This window comes from Epinephelus moara, chromosome 8, assembly GCF_006386435.1.
Source record: "Epinephelus moara isolate mb chromosome 8, YSFRI_EMoa_1.0, whole genome shotgun sequence".
Taxonomy (NCBI): domain Eukaryota; kingdom Metazoa; phylum Chordata; class Actinopteri; order Perciformes; family Serranidae; genus Epinephelus; species Epinephelus moara.
Window position 1 is genome coordinate 4,206,485 of NC_065513.1, and position 17,789 is coordinate 4,224,273.

At 41.1% G+C, this 17,789-nt stretch overlaps 2 protein-coding genes across 3 annotated transcripts in view; both read left to right on the forward strand.

The window, feature by feature from the left end:
- adgrd2 (adhesion G protein-coupled receptor D2) overlaps nucleotides 1–17,721 on the forward strand; it is a 153,628-nt gene extending 135,907 nt beyond the window's left edge. The window contains exons 23-25 of one of the 2 annotated variants that reach the window (XM_050050313.1): nucleotides 7,110–7,168; nucleotides 7,258–7,288; nucleotides 14,666–17,721. In XM_050050313.1, the coding sequence (XP_049906270.1) occupies nucleotides 7,110–7,168; nucleotides 7,258–7,288; nucleotides 14,666–14,673 (98 nt within the window). In that variant the 3' untranslated portion in view covers nucleotides 14,674–17,721. The remainder of the gene's footprint in view (nucleotides 1–7,109; nucleotides 7,169–7,257; nucleotides 7,289–14,665) is intronic. The other variant, XM_050050312.1, reaches the window with a different exon arrangement.
- Nucleotides 1–17,789, forward strand: part of LOC126393944 (coiled-coil domain-containing protein 106-like) — a 613,357-nt gene that overhangs the window by 86,482 nt on the left and 509,086 nt on the right. The gene's annotated exons all lie outside the window — the stretch shown is intronic.

The following is a 17,789-nucleotide window of genomic DNA, read 5'->3' on the forward strand; positions in this document are numbered from 1 at the left end:
CAGGAGGGTGAAACTCTCTACTCTGCAATGCACTCAAATAGTTTGATACCTTTTAAAAATCTAATACTCCATGTAAATTATGGGGAAATATTTTCAGTCACAATGCTAAGAGTCTACTCAGACTACCATATGCTGGGATCACTCTAAACGTTAAATNCCAGGAGGGTGAAACTCTCTACTCTGCAATGCACTCAAATAGTTTGATACCTTTTAAAAATCTAATACTCCATGTAAATTATGGGGAAATATTTTCAGTCACAATGCTAAGAGTCTACTCAGACTACCATATGCTGGGATCACTCTAAACGTTAAATAGACATACATTTACAGTTTACATTAAAAATATAACAATTTCATGAGACGCATTTTTTCCTTGATATAAAGCTGCAAGTATTATAACAGATGATCTGTCACACGCATTTTGGGACGCTTCAGTGTCAGTTGCTCGCTGTGAGTCTCAGCGCAGTAAAATGGGCTTTTTTCAGATGATCAATTTACTTGACTTGACTTATATTTTCGATAGGCTATTATTGTTTACGTTATTGTATAATTGTTTTCAGTTAATCAGACAAGTTTATTCCATAGAAATTTATAATAATTTTCGTATGAAATGCTACCTGTCACACGACGCGTTGTTGCTTCGACACTTTTGACCCCTGCGATCACATGACGTGTCAACGCACGCACGTCTAATAACCACACGTCTAGGCGTGTGCAGGCATTGCACGCGCATTGCACGTGTAACAAGTAAACGGTGAATGCACGCGCATTGCATGTGTAACAAGTACACGGTGAATGCACGCGCAGTGCACGCGAAACAAGTACACGGTGATGGTTGCACATGTAATGTACACGTATCAAGTACGCAGTGAATGCAGTGTGTGTGTGTGTGTGTTCGCTGATACGTTTCACCCCTCATATGACCCCTCATACGTGTGCGCGTGCGCGTGTGCATGCTTACGTGTGTGCATGCGTGTGTGCTGTATGTGACATGGTCTTCACTCAAGCAGGCAAATTCCCTTTGAATACTGTGTAACTATTTAGAAGCATCAAAGAGGAAGGGGATGGAAATTTATATAAATGCTGTAGACAGATGTCTGTGTCCAAAAGTTAACATCTGAGAAAAGCAGGTGTATAATCTGAGGCTCTGTTTTATCATAGGCAAACAGACGGAGAGAGACTATAGCTAGGTAGGTAATAAATCAATAAATCCAACATTTTCATAAACTAACAACAACTACTACTTCATTATGAAGAATGTATGAATCTGCGAACTAGTCAAGTTGCACTTTACACCCATGTCTGTGAAAACATGGATACTTCTCACACATCTACCTCCTACTGTAGGAACACAGAAGATCTATACAATCAACATAGTTTCAAGATGGACACCCAGTATTAGTGTCACCAATTCAGTATCTGACCAAATGTGTCCACTCATCCGTTAGTAAATGCTGGGCCATGGGTGTGCATCTGCCGCCCTAGCCTTTGTAGTGTGTTCCACACCGTTGGCCCTTACCAGCTGTTTTTCAGCTGATTCAGCATGAATCTGAATCTGAATCTGCATTGGCGATGGCGCAGCCCATCAGTGATTGGCAGCTCAGCTCAGCGCTCGAGCAGAGAAACAGTAGTGAGGAGAGTAAACAAAACAGCTAAAGTCAAGTCAAGTCAGATTTATTTATAGAGCATACTGTATATAAAAACAAATGTTGACCCAAGTGCTTCACAAAGAGATAAAAACAGGAATGATCAAATACAAACAGTGATGAATAGGAGAAGATAAGATAAGATAAAGATAAGATGAATTAATAACAGCATACAATATTTTGCCAAAATCATAACACAAAAATAGGGCGTCAGTAGCTCAGTCCATAGGGACTGGAGGGTCGCCTGTTCAAGTCCCTGTCCGGACTAAATATGGAGCGTGGACTTGTTGCTGGAGAGGTGCCAGTTCACCTCCTGGGTACTACCTAGGTGCCCTTGAGCAAGGCACCGAACCCCCCAACCACTCGGGGCGCCTGACCAAGGGCAGCCCCCTCTATCTGACATCTCTCCACTTTGTGCATGTATAGGTCCTGTTTGTGCATGTGTGTGTCTTTTGGACCTGTGTGTTAATGACAAAAGAATGAAAATGTCCCCTCAGGGGGATTAATAAAGTATATAAATTAAATTAAATTAAATTAATTAAAAAAGTAAAACAGAAAATACATGTTACGCAGTGTGATTAGTTATGTCATCCTAATAATTATTAAAAGGCTATAGAAAAGAGATGGATCTTAAGGCTGGTTTTACATGCATCAATATAGGGAAAAGACACTTCCACAGTTTAGGACCAACAACTGAAAATGCTCAGTCACCTTTAGTTTTTAATTGAGTACATTGAATGGAGAGTAGTGATTGGTTTCCAGATCTGAGGGCTCGCGAGGTGGAAACACAGTTCAGAAATGTAAGCAGGGGTACATGCAGCACTTTATAAACAAATAATTTTAAAGTCAATTCGGTACTTCAATGGTAACCATTAAAAAGAGGCCAGTACCGGGATGATTGGTCTCTCTTCCTGGTACTAGTGAGAAGTCTTGCTGTTGTATATTCAACAAGCTGCAGGTGTGATAGGCTGACTGACAGATCCCTACATAGAGGAAATTGCAATAGTCTAGGTGAGAGGAAATTAAAATCTAAAATTTCTAAATCTTTAACAGAGAGGAATGGTTTTAATTTTACACGTGACCTAAAATGGTAAAAGCCAGTGCTGACAACAGAGTTGATTAGTTCCAATTTTAAACCAGAATCAAAGAATACACCAAGATTTTACGTATGTGATTTTACGTTAAATATCAGAGACCCAAGGGCATTAATAATGGAAGCAGATGTGACAGCTGGGCCAAAGATTAAAACCTCAGTTTTATCCTGGTTAAGTTTATGAAAGCATTTTATCATCCAGGATTTTACATCCTCAATGCAACTTAAGAAAGTGTTGACACTGCATGAATCACAAGGTTTGAGTGGGAGGTACAGCTGAGTGTCTTCAGCATAGAAATGGTAAAAGATATTCTACTTTTCACATTGGATGGTGTTGTTAATGTGCTAACTGGCTAACTAGGGTCATGACAGTGAATGATCATTGCAGGCTACTGCTGCCTGCTGGTGTGAAGAGTTATTTCCTCTCATGGAGGTGCAGAATGTACGTGATGGTTGGCTGTCAGCTGTAGTCTTTGGGATGTGTTCAGGTGCAACTTTTTGGCCAAGACACAAGTGACATGAGGTAACAATCAGCCGTTAGTTCCTTGATGTCGGTTTGGTTTGTCTGGACCTCAGGACTGACCCTCCACTTTTGAGGAACGTACTGGAACGTACTGGAACGTACTGGAACGTGTACCAGGATCTTTTCAGAAAAGGCCCTGGTGCGTTCCGGAACTAATTTGCATGGGTCTAGAACTTTTCGCATCTAAAACTACATACAGTATTGGCTGATGTCACTAGTGTTGCAGGGTATACTGGTAATGGATGGAATGGTAGACTAAAACTCCACAGTAGCCTACATGTGATAGTTTAAAGTCCAATCGCAAGACAGTGAGTGTCCATGCGCCGTCCCGGCGCGCGCTGGTCAATAACGGCACGCGCCGGCCACCTGGCACTCAATATGCTGCTGTAGTGGTTTGTTTTCCAGACGTGAGTATCTTTGAGCAGTGAAAGTTATTATTTATTTATTTTTACTTGTCAGCAGTGATTTGTTTTCCACAGAGCTCTACGTGCGAGCATTTTACTCGCATTTGCGACTAAAAATAGTTTTGTGCACGCAAATTAAATCATTCAGCAGGCTGTGCGAGTACAGATTTCAACCAGCAGCAGAAAGGAAAATCAAATCCTGCCGGTTATGGGTTGAACAGGTGTCACAGACAGGATACGGCGGTCAAATACGGCAGAGGCTCATAGTGCTCCGCGCCGCAACATAACGGCTTACCGGCGAGTCCGACTCCAGGTCCAGTAATTTCCTCTTCTTGGTGTCATGACTGCCCAGTAGTACCTGGACAACTGAGCCATGGCGGCACACAGGTATGTGGCGTGTCAGAGGAGAAACGAGCCGTTCACATTTCTCTCTGTGGCAGGTAACGGTCCACAAACCTCACCGCACTTTAGGGACTGTTCTTTACTTATGAAGGGACTGTTCTTTACTTGTCAGGGGAGGAGGGTGGCTGGTTGATTTTTATTTTATTTATTTATTTTATTTTGATCCCCCCTATGTTAATCACTTATTGATGCTGTTTTTGAAGTATGAATAAGTCAATAAGTAATTTATTCCATTGAAATATCATTGATGTATTATAGAAAAGTGATTTATCTTTTTATAAATGACAAAAGGCACATCTGCCTCACTTTTGCTGTGGTATCCTGATACTACTCAGAACCGTGATACTTTCACTGGTATCGTACCGTGGGTCCCAGTTTTGGTACGGTGACAACACTAGATGTCACAACCATTCCATTTGGAGTCGCACAGTGAGGCAGCTCGGGTGCCACTTAAAAAAGTGTTCCCCCATTGTTGGGAGTGGGGGAACACTGCTCTCTCAGAGGCCCAAAGTGTTCCCCTACTTCTAATTTTACAAATTAAGCACTGAGGACACCCCTTTAAATTGCAAGGCCCTGTCGATCGCAATTGAGGACAGGAGGAGCGATTTATTGGAATGTAGCTCAACTCTAATACAAAAAGTAGCACGAGTTATCACAAGTTTCCCCAAACCATTATTACCTGCTGCATTCCTGTTTACCTGTGAACTCTCAGTTTGGAATTTCTACCCATGCCAGCAAGGTTATGCATCTTCACCTTTTCAATAATAACTGTTCTGTCTGCCTGGATTGCATTTATGTCCATTCCCTGTTGTCTCGTGCATACCCACTTGATACAAACAGCTTGTTGATTTTTGTTATTCTCAGAGCCCTAAAAAAAAGTTTGTCCTGGAAGCAGTAAATGGTAAATGTTAAATGGACCTGCATTTGTATAGCGCCTTTCTAGTCATCCGACCACTCAAAGCGCTTTTTACACTACGAGTCACTTTCACCCATTCACACACATATTCATACACTGGTGGCTGAGGCTACCATACAAGGTGCCACCTGCTACTTTTTAACACACTCACACACCGATGGAAGCATCATCGGGGGCAATTTGGGGTACAGTTTCTTGCTCAAGGATGTTTCGACATGCAGACTGGAGGAGCCGGGCATCGAACCGATGGTCTTCCAATTGGTGGACGACCCACTCTACCTCTGAGCCACAGCCGCCCCATCAGTAGAGGAACTAACACTCAAAAACATTCATATTATAGATCATTGAAGGTTAAAAATGGTCTTCCCATATGTCCTTTCTTTTGTATTTCATGTGATATGTACTGCCATGTCCATCCCTGCTGTGAATGAGGTTCTCTGCACCTTAACTGTATTCGTGGCTGAAATAAGTAAGTAATGAGTGGTGGCCAAGGTCAAGGTAAAGGTAATCTTTATTATCCCTCAGGGGCAATTTGTCGCACAGCCAGCAGCAATACAATCATCACACCAATCAGCACACAAACAATTCAGATGAGGAAAAAAAGGAACTACAGACCAATAGCAACAGAGACCAATGGGTTCTTAAATTTACTGGTCCTTAATCTTGGCAGATTATATTTGTGACCACATGGCAGCAACCTGCACTCAAGGGACAGAGGGTGAGTAAGGTCAGCAGGGACTGACTGAGCCTTCTTTGTGACTCTGACTTCGTACACTTGGGAGAGTTCATTTAGATCTATGCCTGCAATTTTACTGCACATTCTGACAGTCCCTTGTGACCTGTTTTAACTCGTTTTTCAAGGCAAATGACCCAAACCAACAAATGAAACATAAGGTTAGAACGGATTAAATTAAGTGAGAAACATTCTCAGAAAGGTGGTGTCATCTTTACCTATCATCAATAATCATCCCTAGATACTTGTACAGTTGATCAACTTCAGCAGCCTGGCCACCAATAACAGCAGGAGGAGTTATTTCCTTTGTTATAGACACATTTATGTCCAACAGGGGGTGTTTCCATCAGTCAATTTATCCACCACTAGACCATGGTCAGTTTCATCATGACCAAGCAGTTACTGAACACAATAATGTAATTATCCACAAACTTTATGATATGTCCGCCCTCATGATGAAGCTGACATTCATTGGTATACATACAGCACACATAAAGATAAATAAAACAACTTGACGTTTTGAGACTTAACAACACAACAACTTAATCCAGTGTCAATAATGGGGATGCTGGTATGTGGATTGGGACGAGGCAATATGCTACAAAGTGTGTTTTGCAACCCATTCACCACCCCAACCTGCCTCCTAACTGGACCGCTCAGGGCCACTTCCTTCTTTATTCCCATCAGTACTTTGGTCATGTAATGGCAACCTTCCACTTTCCACGAATTACTGGCTCATCATTACATGGAATATGTACAAATTTTGGTGCATTTACTCTGCATAGAAAAATGTACAAACAGTGCATGAGCACAGCTTGAATATTAATGTTATGTAGGCTATATCACTGTTGACAGATATAGTTAGTATGTCATAAATGTCATATAAAAGTCATACTATAGTATGTCATAAAAAGTCATAACTTTTCCTGTGCAGTCTGCGTTCATATGCAGGCTCACTAAAATGGTACTCAGTCAACAAACCTTTGAGAACCCTGATCTAAGATTTTTGTTTCACAATGCTCTAAAATCAAATAGATGATGCTCTTTGATTACTCTTCATATCTTGGTGTATCTCATCATCAATAATCTGTCCTTTAGGTACAAGGCCATAATTATATGACATTATTTGTTAAAAACTAGAAGGGCAAATAACAGAGATCTGCATACAAAAGGAACCAAAACATTTTATGCTCATAATGTTCTTTTGTCATTCATATTGTTTGCATTTGTGTTTCGCTGTGTGTATTTTCTAAAGTGCTCTTAGTATTATGCTTTGTTTTGCTTGTACGGTATGTTTTCATCTCAGATGTTTTGACCTTGCATAAACAAAAGTGTTTTTCCTGAAAGAGAAATGCAAACTTTAAAATACAAATAAGTGTTTTTGTCTTTCAGAGAGCTTCAGAAAGGAGAGCTTTGTGAATTTCTCTTTAAAGTCAGCATCAGGAAACCAAGTAAGTAACATGTATGTATTATCACTGCAATGTAGTCATATTATGCTGTTTGAATGACGGATTATTGTGTGTCTTTTCAATTAAAACAGGTGGTCCAGCTGACTGGGTTCAAGCCATCAGGTACAACTATAACATCACTTGACTGTGGTCTTGAATCACAGAGGAGTTGGTTTTAGTTGAAAATAAGAAATACTATTAAATATCATTGATCCTACACAGGGGATTGTGTCACAGCTGTAGAAGAACAAGAACAGATGCATGTGCACTGAAACAAAAATAATAAGAGTCACAAATAAAGTCAGGAGAGAAGAAAGTTGCAATACATTATTAATTCCGGGTTCAGACTACACAGTATGTTTGTCCATTCTGGCAGTCACTACGTTAGATTATGGAAGTATTTAGTCATAAAATCTCGCCTTGACTTTGTCAAAAGACATGACAGACTACATGTTAGTCCACAACCGATCACCGCTAGTCGTCAGTCACTACGGGTGTTCATGTCCCACCCGAACTGTTTTTGTAGTAACGTGATAAGTGCCATCAAATTGCAGTAAATTGAGCATAGGCTTAGTTTAGGCAGGACACGATGTCAAGCTCAGCGCGCATCCCAGCTACATCAGCTGATCTCAAGCAGCCCAAACAACTGATGGAGCAGCTGATTGTTGGAGGGGCCGGAAGACCACATGGTTACTTTCTATGTAACCAATTGGAAAATCTCATTCAGGGTAGACTCACAAGTCAGTCTTTAGACGCTTTGCTTAACTAAAGACTGATGACTTTCTCCCTGATTTTGTGTTTAGATGGGCGGATACAATTTCAGAGTTTAAAAAAACTCCCTACGTTGCAGAACCAATAGTAAATCCGCAGGGCGGTCCTTCGGTGGCTCGCTGAACTCTTGTGCTCGTAAACATAGTCCGACTGTGTTAAAAGTTTTAAACAAAGTCGCTGTAAGTCCTTCATTTCCACAATCTTGTGGACTGAGCACACGTTTGATAAAACGGAGTTAAATCTCTCGGCATCCATTTTCAAGCTCTCTGTGTGTTTGTTTCCTTGCGGACGAGAAAAGGGGGAGCGCACATTTCCGAGAGGGCGTGTCCTTTTCAAAAATGCAAGAGGCGTTACTTTGTTGCCGGCCGTTTTCTCCGGTGCGTTAAACACACTTTAGAAAGGAGTGTCCCCAGACTATCAGAAGCCGGAGATCTCTGATTGTCTGGTGGCAAGACTACATTCAGGGCACCCTATTCAGACTGCTTTGGCCTACCTAATGTTGCTGCTTCCTCGGCAAACTGCTTTGCAACCCACCTCCACCCCAGCGCCTCTTTTTCATGTTGTGTTTGACGAATCAGTGTCATTTCTGTTTGTCATTGATGCTTGCTCTGTTCTGTACCCCGGGGGGGTGTGCTGCTGCTCTCTCTGCCTTAGGCTTGCCATGTAGGTGCATGGAAGGGCAGGGAGGTTTGCTGTCTCGGCCTCAGGCTTTCTTCATATGCATGTTGAAGGGCGGAAAGGTGTGCTATACCACAGAGCTATACCACCAAATAAAATACTGCAAACAGAAATAAAATTTTCTTTTGCGAAAGTGGTCCTGACTGAACTCCATTTGAAGTACCGCATGAAAACTGTGCAAGTCATTAATTCTGCACAAAAAGTTCCTGCAAATGTTTTACAATAAAAGCCCTTTAACTGGGTTGCTGAATTGCCTCTGCTGTTTCATGCCAGCATTTTTCTTTATTCACTGTGTTGTGCAGTCCCTCGAGGAAAAATCAAAAATGCTGGGGTGCTGTCGCCAAAACTCCACAAATTTTTTTCCTGCATTTCACCTCACAGCAACACCTACAGCATCACTCTTCATTTCCTTCACCATGTTTACAGTTGTCTATGGCAGCAGATTGTTCTGTGTTCCTATTGGTTAAAGTCATGGCTGTGATGGGAGTAGTCATGGAAAGCAAAAAATGTAACATGCTAGCTTTTCTGTCAGGATGTTGTGAGTTGTCTCAGACGTGGCGTCAGTTGTCGTCCACTATGACTCGACTATTGCATACAACACTCGTTCACGATCTGAACCAACACCATAGGACAGCCGGGCCAGGTTATAATTGGGCTGATATCATGTAGTCTGAAACTGGCATACATACAAACAAACTGGAGGGGATGGAACTGGATGGTGGGTAAAGTGTCCTGTTTCTGCAACTAACTGCAAAACAAGTGTGTGAACTGAGTGTTACATAAAGCAAAGACAGTAGCACAGAGAGTTAATAGAGTATAGTGGTAGAATTATAGTTTAGTGGTTGCTTTGGTGGTGATTGAATCAATGACAGGGGTGCCAACACTGGCCCAGATTTAGTCTATGTACTGGTAACTGAACTAGGCTCCAAACCCTTAACACCCAGCTGACTAACTTGTTTGGTTCCCATCAAATGAATTCAGGTGTTGATTGAACTAAACAACTCGACTGAGGGGATTTAGAGTTTAGGACACCTGGCCCAATCCGCCCATTGGCATTTGTTGCATCTCACTCATTTTCTGGTGCTTCCAAGATAACTCTGGTGAAACATCACCATTGTGTGAAAGCAAAACAGACCAACCACAGGACTTTGTGATTTTAGTATGAATTAAAAGCTGCTTAATTCATCTGCAGATTGTGAGAATTGTATAGTAAGGAATCCTATACTGTAAGTTAGGGGTCGACAACCTTTTTGATATGAAGAGCCATTTTTATTTATTTTTCAGTAATCAGTGTTTCATATCAACATTAAGGTAAATCACAAATACAAATAGTTGTAATGTTTTTTTACCCGATGTGGTTACAAGCGTGATTTTTAGCAGTGGCAAAGACTTTGAGGGTGTTTGCTTGCTTGTCATACATGGACAGGGCATTGATGGATTCAGCCTTGTTTTAATTTTACTTATTTATCCTTTATTTAGCCAGGATTGTCCCATTAAGATACAAGATCTACTCTTACAGGGAGTCCTGGTCAAAACGGCAGCAAAATCAACATAATCAGTTTCACTTTAAAAAAGAAAAAAAAACTATGTTACACAGTAAAACACATACAAAACATAAAGGCAACAAAAGGGAAAATAGAAAAATTTTAAGTTAAGTTTATTTACTTTATTAATCCCCCTGAGGAGAAATTCAATGTTATCACTCTTGCTTGTCAATTACACACAGGTCTGAAAGACACACATGCACAAACAGGACCTATACATGCACTAAGTGGAGAGATGTCAGAGTGAGGGGGCTGCCCTTGGTGAGGCGCCCCGAGCGGTTGGGGGGTTTGGTGCCTTGCTCAAGGGCACCTCGGCAGTGCCCAGGAGGTGAACTGGCCCCTCTCCAGCCACCAGTCCACGCTCCATATTTGGTCTGGACGGGGACTTGAACAGGCGACCCGGCCATGAAGAGCTATATAAAGCAGCAACATGTTTCCTTCAAGGCAGTTTGGAAAAGACCTTTAAAAATGTTGAAGCAACATTTAAAAAGCTCATTCCATGCCCAGAGTGCGTAAGAAGAGAAAGCAGTCAGTGTGCACCCCGGGGAAATTTAAAAGAATATGATTTGTATTGTCTAGTTTTCTCATGTTTGGTCCCAAAATGATGTGTTCTAAGTTTGTCACACCAGACATGAATGTGTTATTATAAGAGCTATAGTTCTTTTACTAGAGCACACCACTTTCTCGCGTTTCCAACCCAGACAGCAAGAGCATCAGCATAACTATAGAAACACTATAACTGAACTCCCACTTCTGCAGTGAGTGACGTCTTCTCTCCTCCTGCCTGTCCCCCATTTACTGCACAGTGCAAGAGGAGAAAGGAGGAGAGAGACCCCACACTGATGTGGGATGAGTCATGGACTGCAATTACTCTGAGCGGCATGCATGAAAAATACAAAAAAATTACAATATATTTTTGTCTTTCCCTGATGGTCTGAATGAGTTGCTTAATTTGTCACCATTTAGAAATGAAGTCACTATGAGTGTCTGAGAAGCCTGCTAAAGTTGCCAAGTTGGCAACGCAAATAATAACTGATTAGTTTTTCCAGGATGTTGCAATGGTGTGTTTGGTACAATTAACACAATGTCAGCAAATCCCAGAGAATTCTGTGCGATCTGCAATTACTGCAACTTCACTGCAAATTTGACTATTTAAAATGGATAAAATCTCATTTCATTGTAGAGCTGCATGCAACGTATTGATTCTCTCTCTCTCTCTCTGTTTCATGAGACAACTGTTGCATTACTGAAGCTCTGTGTGTTGATCAGAGTAACACTATTACAGTGACAGGGCTAAGTGTTAGTATAATACAGCTAACGTTAACCGACAGTTATTAACAAGTTTAATGACAGAGTTGAGCTGTTTCATCGTCAATTTCAAATGTTACAACCTGGTCTCACTTTAAAGTTGTCCAATACTGGGGCTTGGTCAGTGACTTTTGGCATCAGACTCAGATGAAAAAAGCCATCCTTTCAGTCACCGTTATTCTGTAATGGTGCCTGGCAGCATGAGGGGTAAACGCATCAGATGTAAATAGATGTTGCTGTCCCCCCCAACCCTGACATCACAGATAGGTTCCAATTCTGTGAGAAGCACTGAATGCTCATAACAATAAGCTCTGAATTTATGACGACGCCTAAAAACAGTGCTACATGCATCGCAATGTTTTAGAAAAGCTGCCATGAAATCGGTCATTTCAGGGTGCAACAATCCCAAAAACAGCCCACAAAATCCTGGAGGGACTGATTTGATGCTCTGTGCTCTAGTGTTTATATAATGCAGCGTAGGGGAGGGGTTATGCACAGGATGTCCCCAGTGCGTCACTGAGCCATGATTTCAGGCCTGCCCAAACAAATCTTGACCACAAAAATGTTTGACAGTCTAATTCCACAATTCAGTACTATACATTTCAGTCTTGTCATATGTTTTCAGCTATTTCTGCCTAACATGTATAATGTTTTTAGAAACACATCTCTGAGTTTACTTTATCTAGACTTTAAATGAACTCTGTGGCAGCAGGTGCAACCTTTACAGATTGTAAATAAATCAATCATTAAATTTATTCACACTTTCTGGAATGAGTTTGGTCAGTGCCCTCACCTATACATTTCTGAAAATGACTGGGAATTTTTACTGCATACAATATATGTTTCAAATCCCAGCATCCACCTGTGGCCTCCGTGCTTTCATGGTTTCTCAGGTCAGGAATGTGTTGAACTCTACCTGCTCTCTCTTTGTCTGGTTTTAAATTACACCACATATGGAGTATTTAAAAGCAGCCTTGAGAACAAGAAGCTAAATATTTAATATATTTGCAGTGATTCACATTGAAATTCCTCATTATTAGCAGACGTGTTATGTAATGGTGGTTTAGTGTGGATGATGGTTTGAACGCTGTTTTTAGAGTAGCTGGATTCAAAGTTAAAAACCTTAAACCCAGTTTGATATTAGGCAAACAAGACTGGTATACATATTTTACCAGGTTTCCCACTTGATTCAGCAGCAGCTCCTGAGTTGAACATGATGACACCATGTCGTTGCAACAAACAAGTGTCACACTGAATCCATAAAATATGTACTTCAGTTAACACATGTAAACAGGAGGAGGTCACCAATCACATGTACATCTTAACTCACAGTGCAATATTATGTCACAAAATTAACCATAACCCATACAACTATTGTGAGATGCATAAACATAAATCGCAGCAGAATAGGTAACATATGAGTGATTAACACACACTATTAACAATTTCCTTTGGCTCATGGCCGTGAAATACATCATCCAATGACATGCTGGGAAATTCACCTAATCAGCCCCCAACACGCCACTCTATGTAGCTAACAGCTGTGCGCTGAAGATCAGACTGGAGACGTAACCACTTAAAAGATGGATGAGTAGCCTACTTGCTATCTTCCTACATTTGTAACATTACTTTTCAAAACAGACAGCACATTTTATGTGTGATATTAACTGGTAAAGACATACATTATAGCCAAGAGCAAGTAGCCTAGCTTTTTATTAGCAAGGTCATTTACCTTACCAGCAACTTTCAACTCCCTGGCGATCTATCTCCCGCCAGCTGTCATATTTAGGTTCTTGAAGAGACATATAAACATATCATATACAAAATTACTCATTTCAACTTCATAAATAAGCTGTTTTTCATTCATTGCAGCAAAGTGAGCAACAGATATAAATAGAAACACAGTGTCTAATGAAAGTTCAGCTTAAAACATTGTTTGCAGCCAGAACACCTCTTGCAGACACCGATTCTGTCAACTTCAAATCTCTCAAATGTCAGCTTTTCATGAGAGACTAATTCTGCCATGTCTCATGTAAACAAAAAGCATGTGCCCGCACGAGGTTGGGTTTAGGCAACAAAAGCATGTGGTTGGGTTTAGGACAAAGGAGCAGGGTTTGGCTTAACAATCTCTTACAGGAAGCAAACACTGGCCTCCCCGGTGAAAGTTGGGTGTTGTTGGACCCTCCATGACCCCTCCTGCCCGCCCCCTTAACTTTCGTTGTTGTCCCGCAGCATTTCCCCCTGACATCACTAGGCTCCATTAAGCAATAACTATGATTGGCCGCATATCATGCCAATGTGAAAAGACAGCTTTGTTTGTCAATGTTAGTCATTTATAACAATAATATTATATTAATCGTGTTCTTATATTGCTTGTTACCAATGAGTTGGATTTAGCACAGTGATGCCATTGGCACAGGTTGGTGATTAAGGTTACTCTTAAATTTGCCAGAACTTGTGCCAAATAATTACAAATGCCAGTTCAGTTGGTTTGCATAAAATCAAACCGGTTTAAGCTTGTAGACCGGATCAGACCAGCAAAACTGGAAATCAGCCCAACTCTAGTTGTATGTTGTTCTTGATTTTCACAAACACAGAATAGATATGTATTCATGTAAAGGCACTGAGTGTTTGTAGAATGCATCATCTATTAATGACTTCAGTCTAAACAATTGACAGCTGACCGGAGGAGACAGAGCCAAAGGGGTTTTATTTTTCCTAGATTGTCTCCATTTACCTGCTCAGTGGACTGCATTAGGCCTGTGTGAAAACTGGCCCTGTGTCTTTTGTTGATATGAATGTGCAGGCAAACACAACAGATGGTCCCCATATTTCCAGAGGGTCAAGTCACTGTCAATGGCTCTAAATTGCCTGGCAGTAAGGAGAAGGAAGTTTTAGATTCATTAAATATTTAGTCGTCTGTAAGGATGGTGTTTGAGTGCTGCTGGGTGTTCATTGTTGACCGACAAGACAAAGGAGAAGTTCATTCCCTTAATCAGGAGCGGACAGGGCTGGCTATTCACGCTATCAGCCATTAACCACTCCAACACCTGCTCTCTCTCACTCTGCCTTTCATTTCCCTCCTTTCTTGTTTTCTCTTTTGTACACTAACACACTTGCACTCCTGTAATGCAAAAACATTAAACATCAGGTTGAGCTCTGAGTCGTAGTTAATGCCTTTCACTTTCTTTCACCGCAGGTTGTTGAACCGCAAATGGAGTGGATCCTGATACTCAATTACAATAAGAATGCACCAGGCTGAAAGAAGAGAGGACTGGACACACACAGATCAAACCTGAAGAAGTGCACAGCCACCATAAACACACACACACACACACACACACACACACACACACACACACACATACACACACACATTCTGCTGGGAGGGAGAGTATGGAATAAAATAAGCATGAAGGAAGGATGAATAAGAGAGTTCCACCTTCTCTCACACTGTCACTGCTCTGTTCTCAGATCAAATCAGTGTTCCCTCAACTACTCACTTTCTAGGTAGCCAGAGAGTCCTTTGCATCAAAGTCTTTGGAACAAATAGAGTAGTGAAGGAATGTTTTCTTTTTTCATGGGATTCACCATTTAAACCAATGTCCACTTACCAGTATCTCTGTGACAAAGTAACAGTGCTGTCTAAAAAGATTTTATTGCCCGTTGCCTGATAGTAGTTTGTAAGATGGTGAACTGATCTCTTCAAGGCACGGATGAGTCTTTTGTTCTGAAAGCAAAGGGAAGACTGTTTATGGTGTCACACTACACTCTACAGCTGAAAACACACCGGCTCCACCGCGGTGCAGCGTGTCATGTGCCACCCCTGGCACCAATAGGACACGTCACGCTGCAGCACATCAACAGAAGACCACACAAAGTTGTTACTGCTTTTACCAATAGATCTTCTTCATGTGTGGACACCCACTAATTCAACTCGATTTCTCATGTGAGGAGCCAATCTCCAGAGCTATGACTTGGCAATATATTTATTGACAGTAGGACAGTGCATGAATTGCTGCAGGGTGGCATGTCCCGGAACCATGATGTGTGTGTTGTACAGAGAAAATAACGGGTGGATGTTTTGACAGGCACCATTTGGCACTGGTGTGTTTTGGCCTTAAAGGGTCAGTTCACCCAAATTACAAACCAGTTGTGTTCACTAAGGTTTTGGGTACAGTGGGCAGATTTTTGTTTTCTTTTGCAGTGCTCACAGCATCAGAATATAGAATTTGAAAATAGCAGTATGTCTTTTCAGAAGCAATTTGAGGTGACTCCACAGACCTCCCTGTGAACAGGCTTTATTAGAAACTTGTACAATAGAGCTCAGACACCTCCATGGAAACTGTAGAAAGCTGTTTTCTGTAAATAAGTCTGTGTCATCAGGACATTGTATCTTGAGCATTGCTGTTTTCTTCCTGCATTGTAGTGGGTGGAGAAAGAAATCCTAAGAGCAGGTATCTGAAACCTTCAGTAAATAAAACTATACACACTTTAGCAATATGGGTAAAGTTACCCTTTTAAATTAAAAACAAGTAACTTCATTGTTTTTTTTCCTTGCTTACCTACACCCACACAGAAACTATATTCACCAGGTATTGCCTAACTGTCTTTACCGAATACATTTAGATGGTTATTTGGATAGTCAACCTATAGATAGTTTGTAGAGTATTTGTAACATTTCAGCAGGTTATTAGTTGAGATTTAACAATTCAATTGTTTGGAGAAAGTTAAGTTGATTATATTTGATGATTCACTACATATTCTCACAATAGTTGAGTTGAACTTCACAATTCTCTCAACCTATGCTGCATAGGTTGGATGACTAGTTAAAGTTTATCACAGGTACTCCATAAAATTACATGCACTGAGAATGAGGCGGTCAGCCCCTATGTATGTGTAATATTATTACTGGGGTTAATTCTCACTCTTCCGTCATCTTCTGTCTGTAGCAATATATTATGGTCCATGACATGTTGTCTTATACAAGTAAACTATAAGAGAGGGAAAGGTTGTGACGTCAGTGACGTTTGAATTTTGCATCAAGGCCACTTATTTTGTAGTCAGTTTGGCAGGCACAGCAAATCACACTATAACCCATCATATCTACGTGGTTTTAACTTTACCTAAAATAAAAAAAGACACACGTTACATGATGCTGACTGGTGTTTGTTATCTACGTGTGCACGTTCATTTTCCTTGTTGTTTTTCAGACAGATCATGGCTATGTCTGTCATTTTGCCATGTTTTCCATGCCATGTCTTTGTTGCCATATTTTGATGATATGTTTCCAAAGGTGTTAATATCCACCGTTTCGTTACAAGTAAAAGTGGAATTACAGGGTTTTAGAAAGTTAAGAACACAGACGTTTGGGAAGCCAGAATGCGTGTCTGCTCCCTCATACCCAACCAGAAGCCAGCCCTCTGTGGTGCTGTTTGTCATTACGGAAGAACAATGGGATAGCCATCTCCTCATTTTAATGGGTGGCAGAATCATCATAATTTGTTGCACTGTATTGTATATATTGAGTTCATTTTCTCCACCAAATAACATAATGATAACATTAGCAAGGCTAAATGTGTTCTGCTAAGTAGCTTAAAGTTAATAATTAGTGTAGCTAGTTAATGCTACTTGTTGTTGTTAAGGTAAACTGTTATTATGTGGTGAGTCACGTTAAGGATAATAATGATGCAAACTAACTTTACAATAACATGCTTTCAAACAACATTGCTAGAATGGCTTACCAAAAATATTTTTAATAATGTTAGTGCTGCTGTGTTGACTAACTTGTTCAGTATATGCCTCTATAAATCTAGACCTTTATCACTGCTTTATCACTCACTTTATTACTCCCTGATCTGATTACAAATGTAGTCTGGTCAGTGATAACAGGCTGGACCTGCCCCGTTTGGTCATTTATTATGATCTAGCTATCTTGGAGCAAACAGGGGCTTGAGTTGAGTTATATGCTGCTGCTGCTGGACAGAGCCATGATCTGACAAGGCAATTTGGCGCATATATCTAGATTATTATTTTATTTTATTTTTTTTTTAAAAATCGGTCAACATCTCGTCTCATCTCGTCGTCCTCCGCTTATCCGGGTCCGGGTCGCGGAGGCAGCGGCCTCAGCAAAGAAGCCCAGACAGTCCTCTCCCTAGCCACCTCCGTCAGCTCTTCCGAGGGAACCCCGAGGCGTTCCCAGGCCAGCCGGGCGATGTAATCCCTCCAGCGTGTCCTGGGGCGGCCCCGAGGTCTCCTCCCGGTTGGACATGCCTGAAATACCTCCCAAGGGAGGCGTCCGGAAGGCATCCTTACCAGATGCC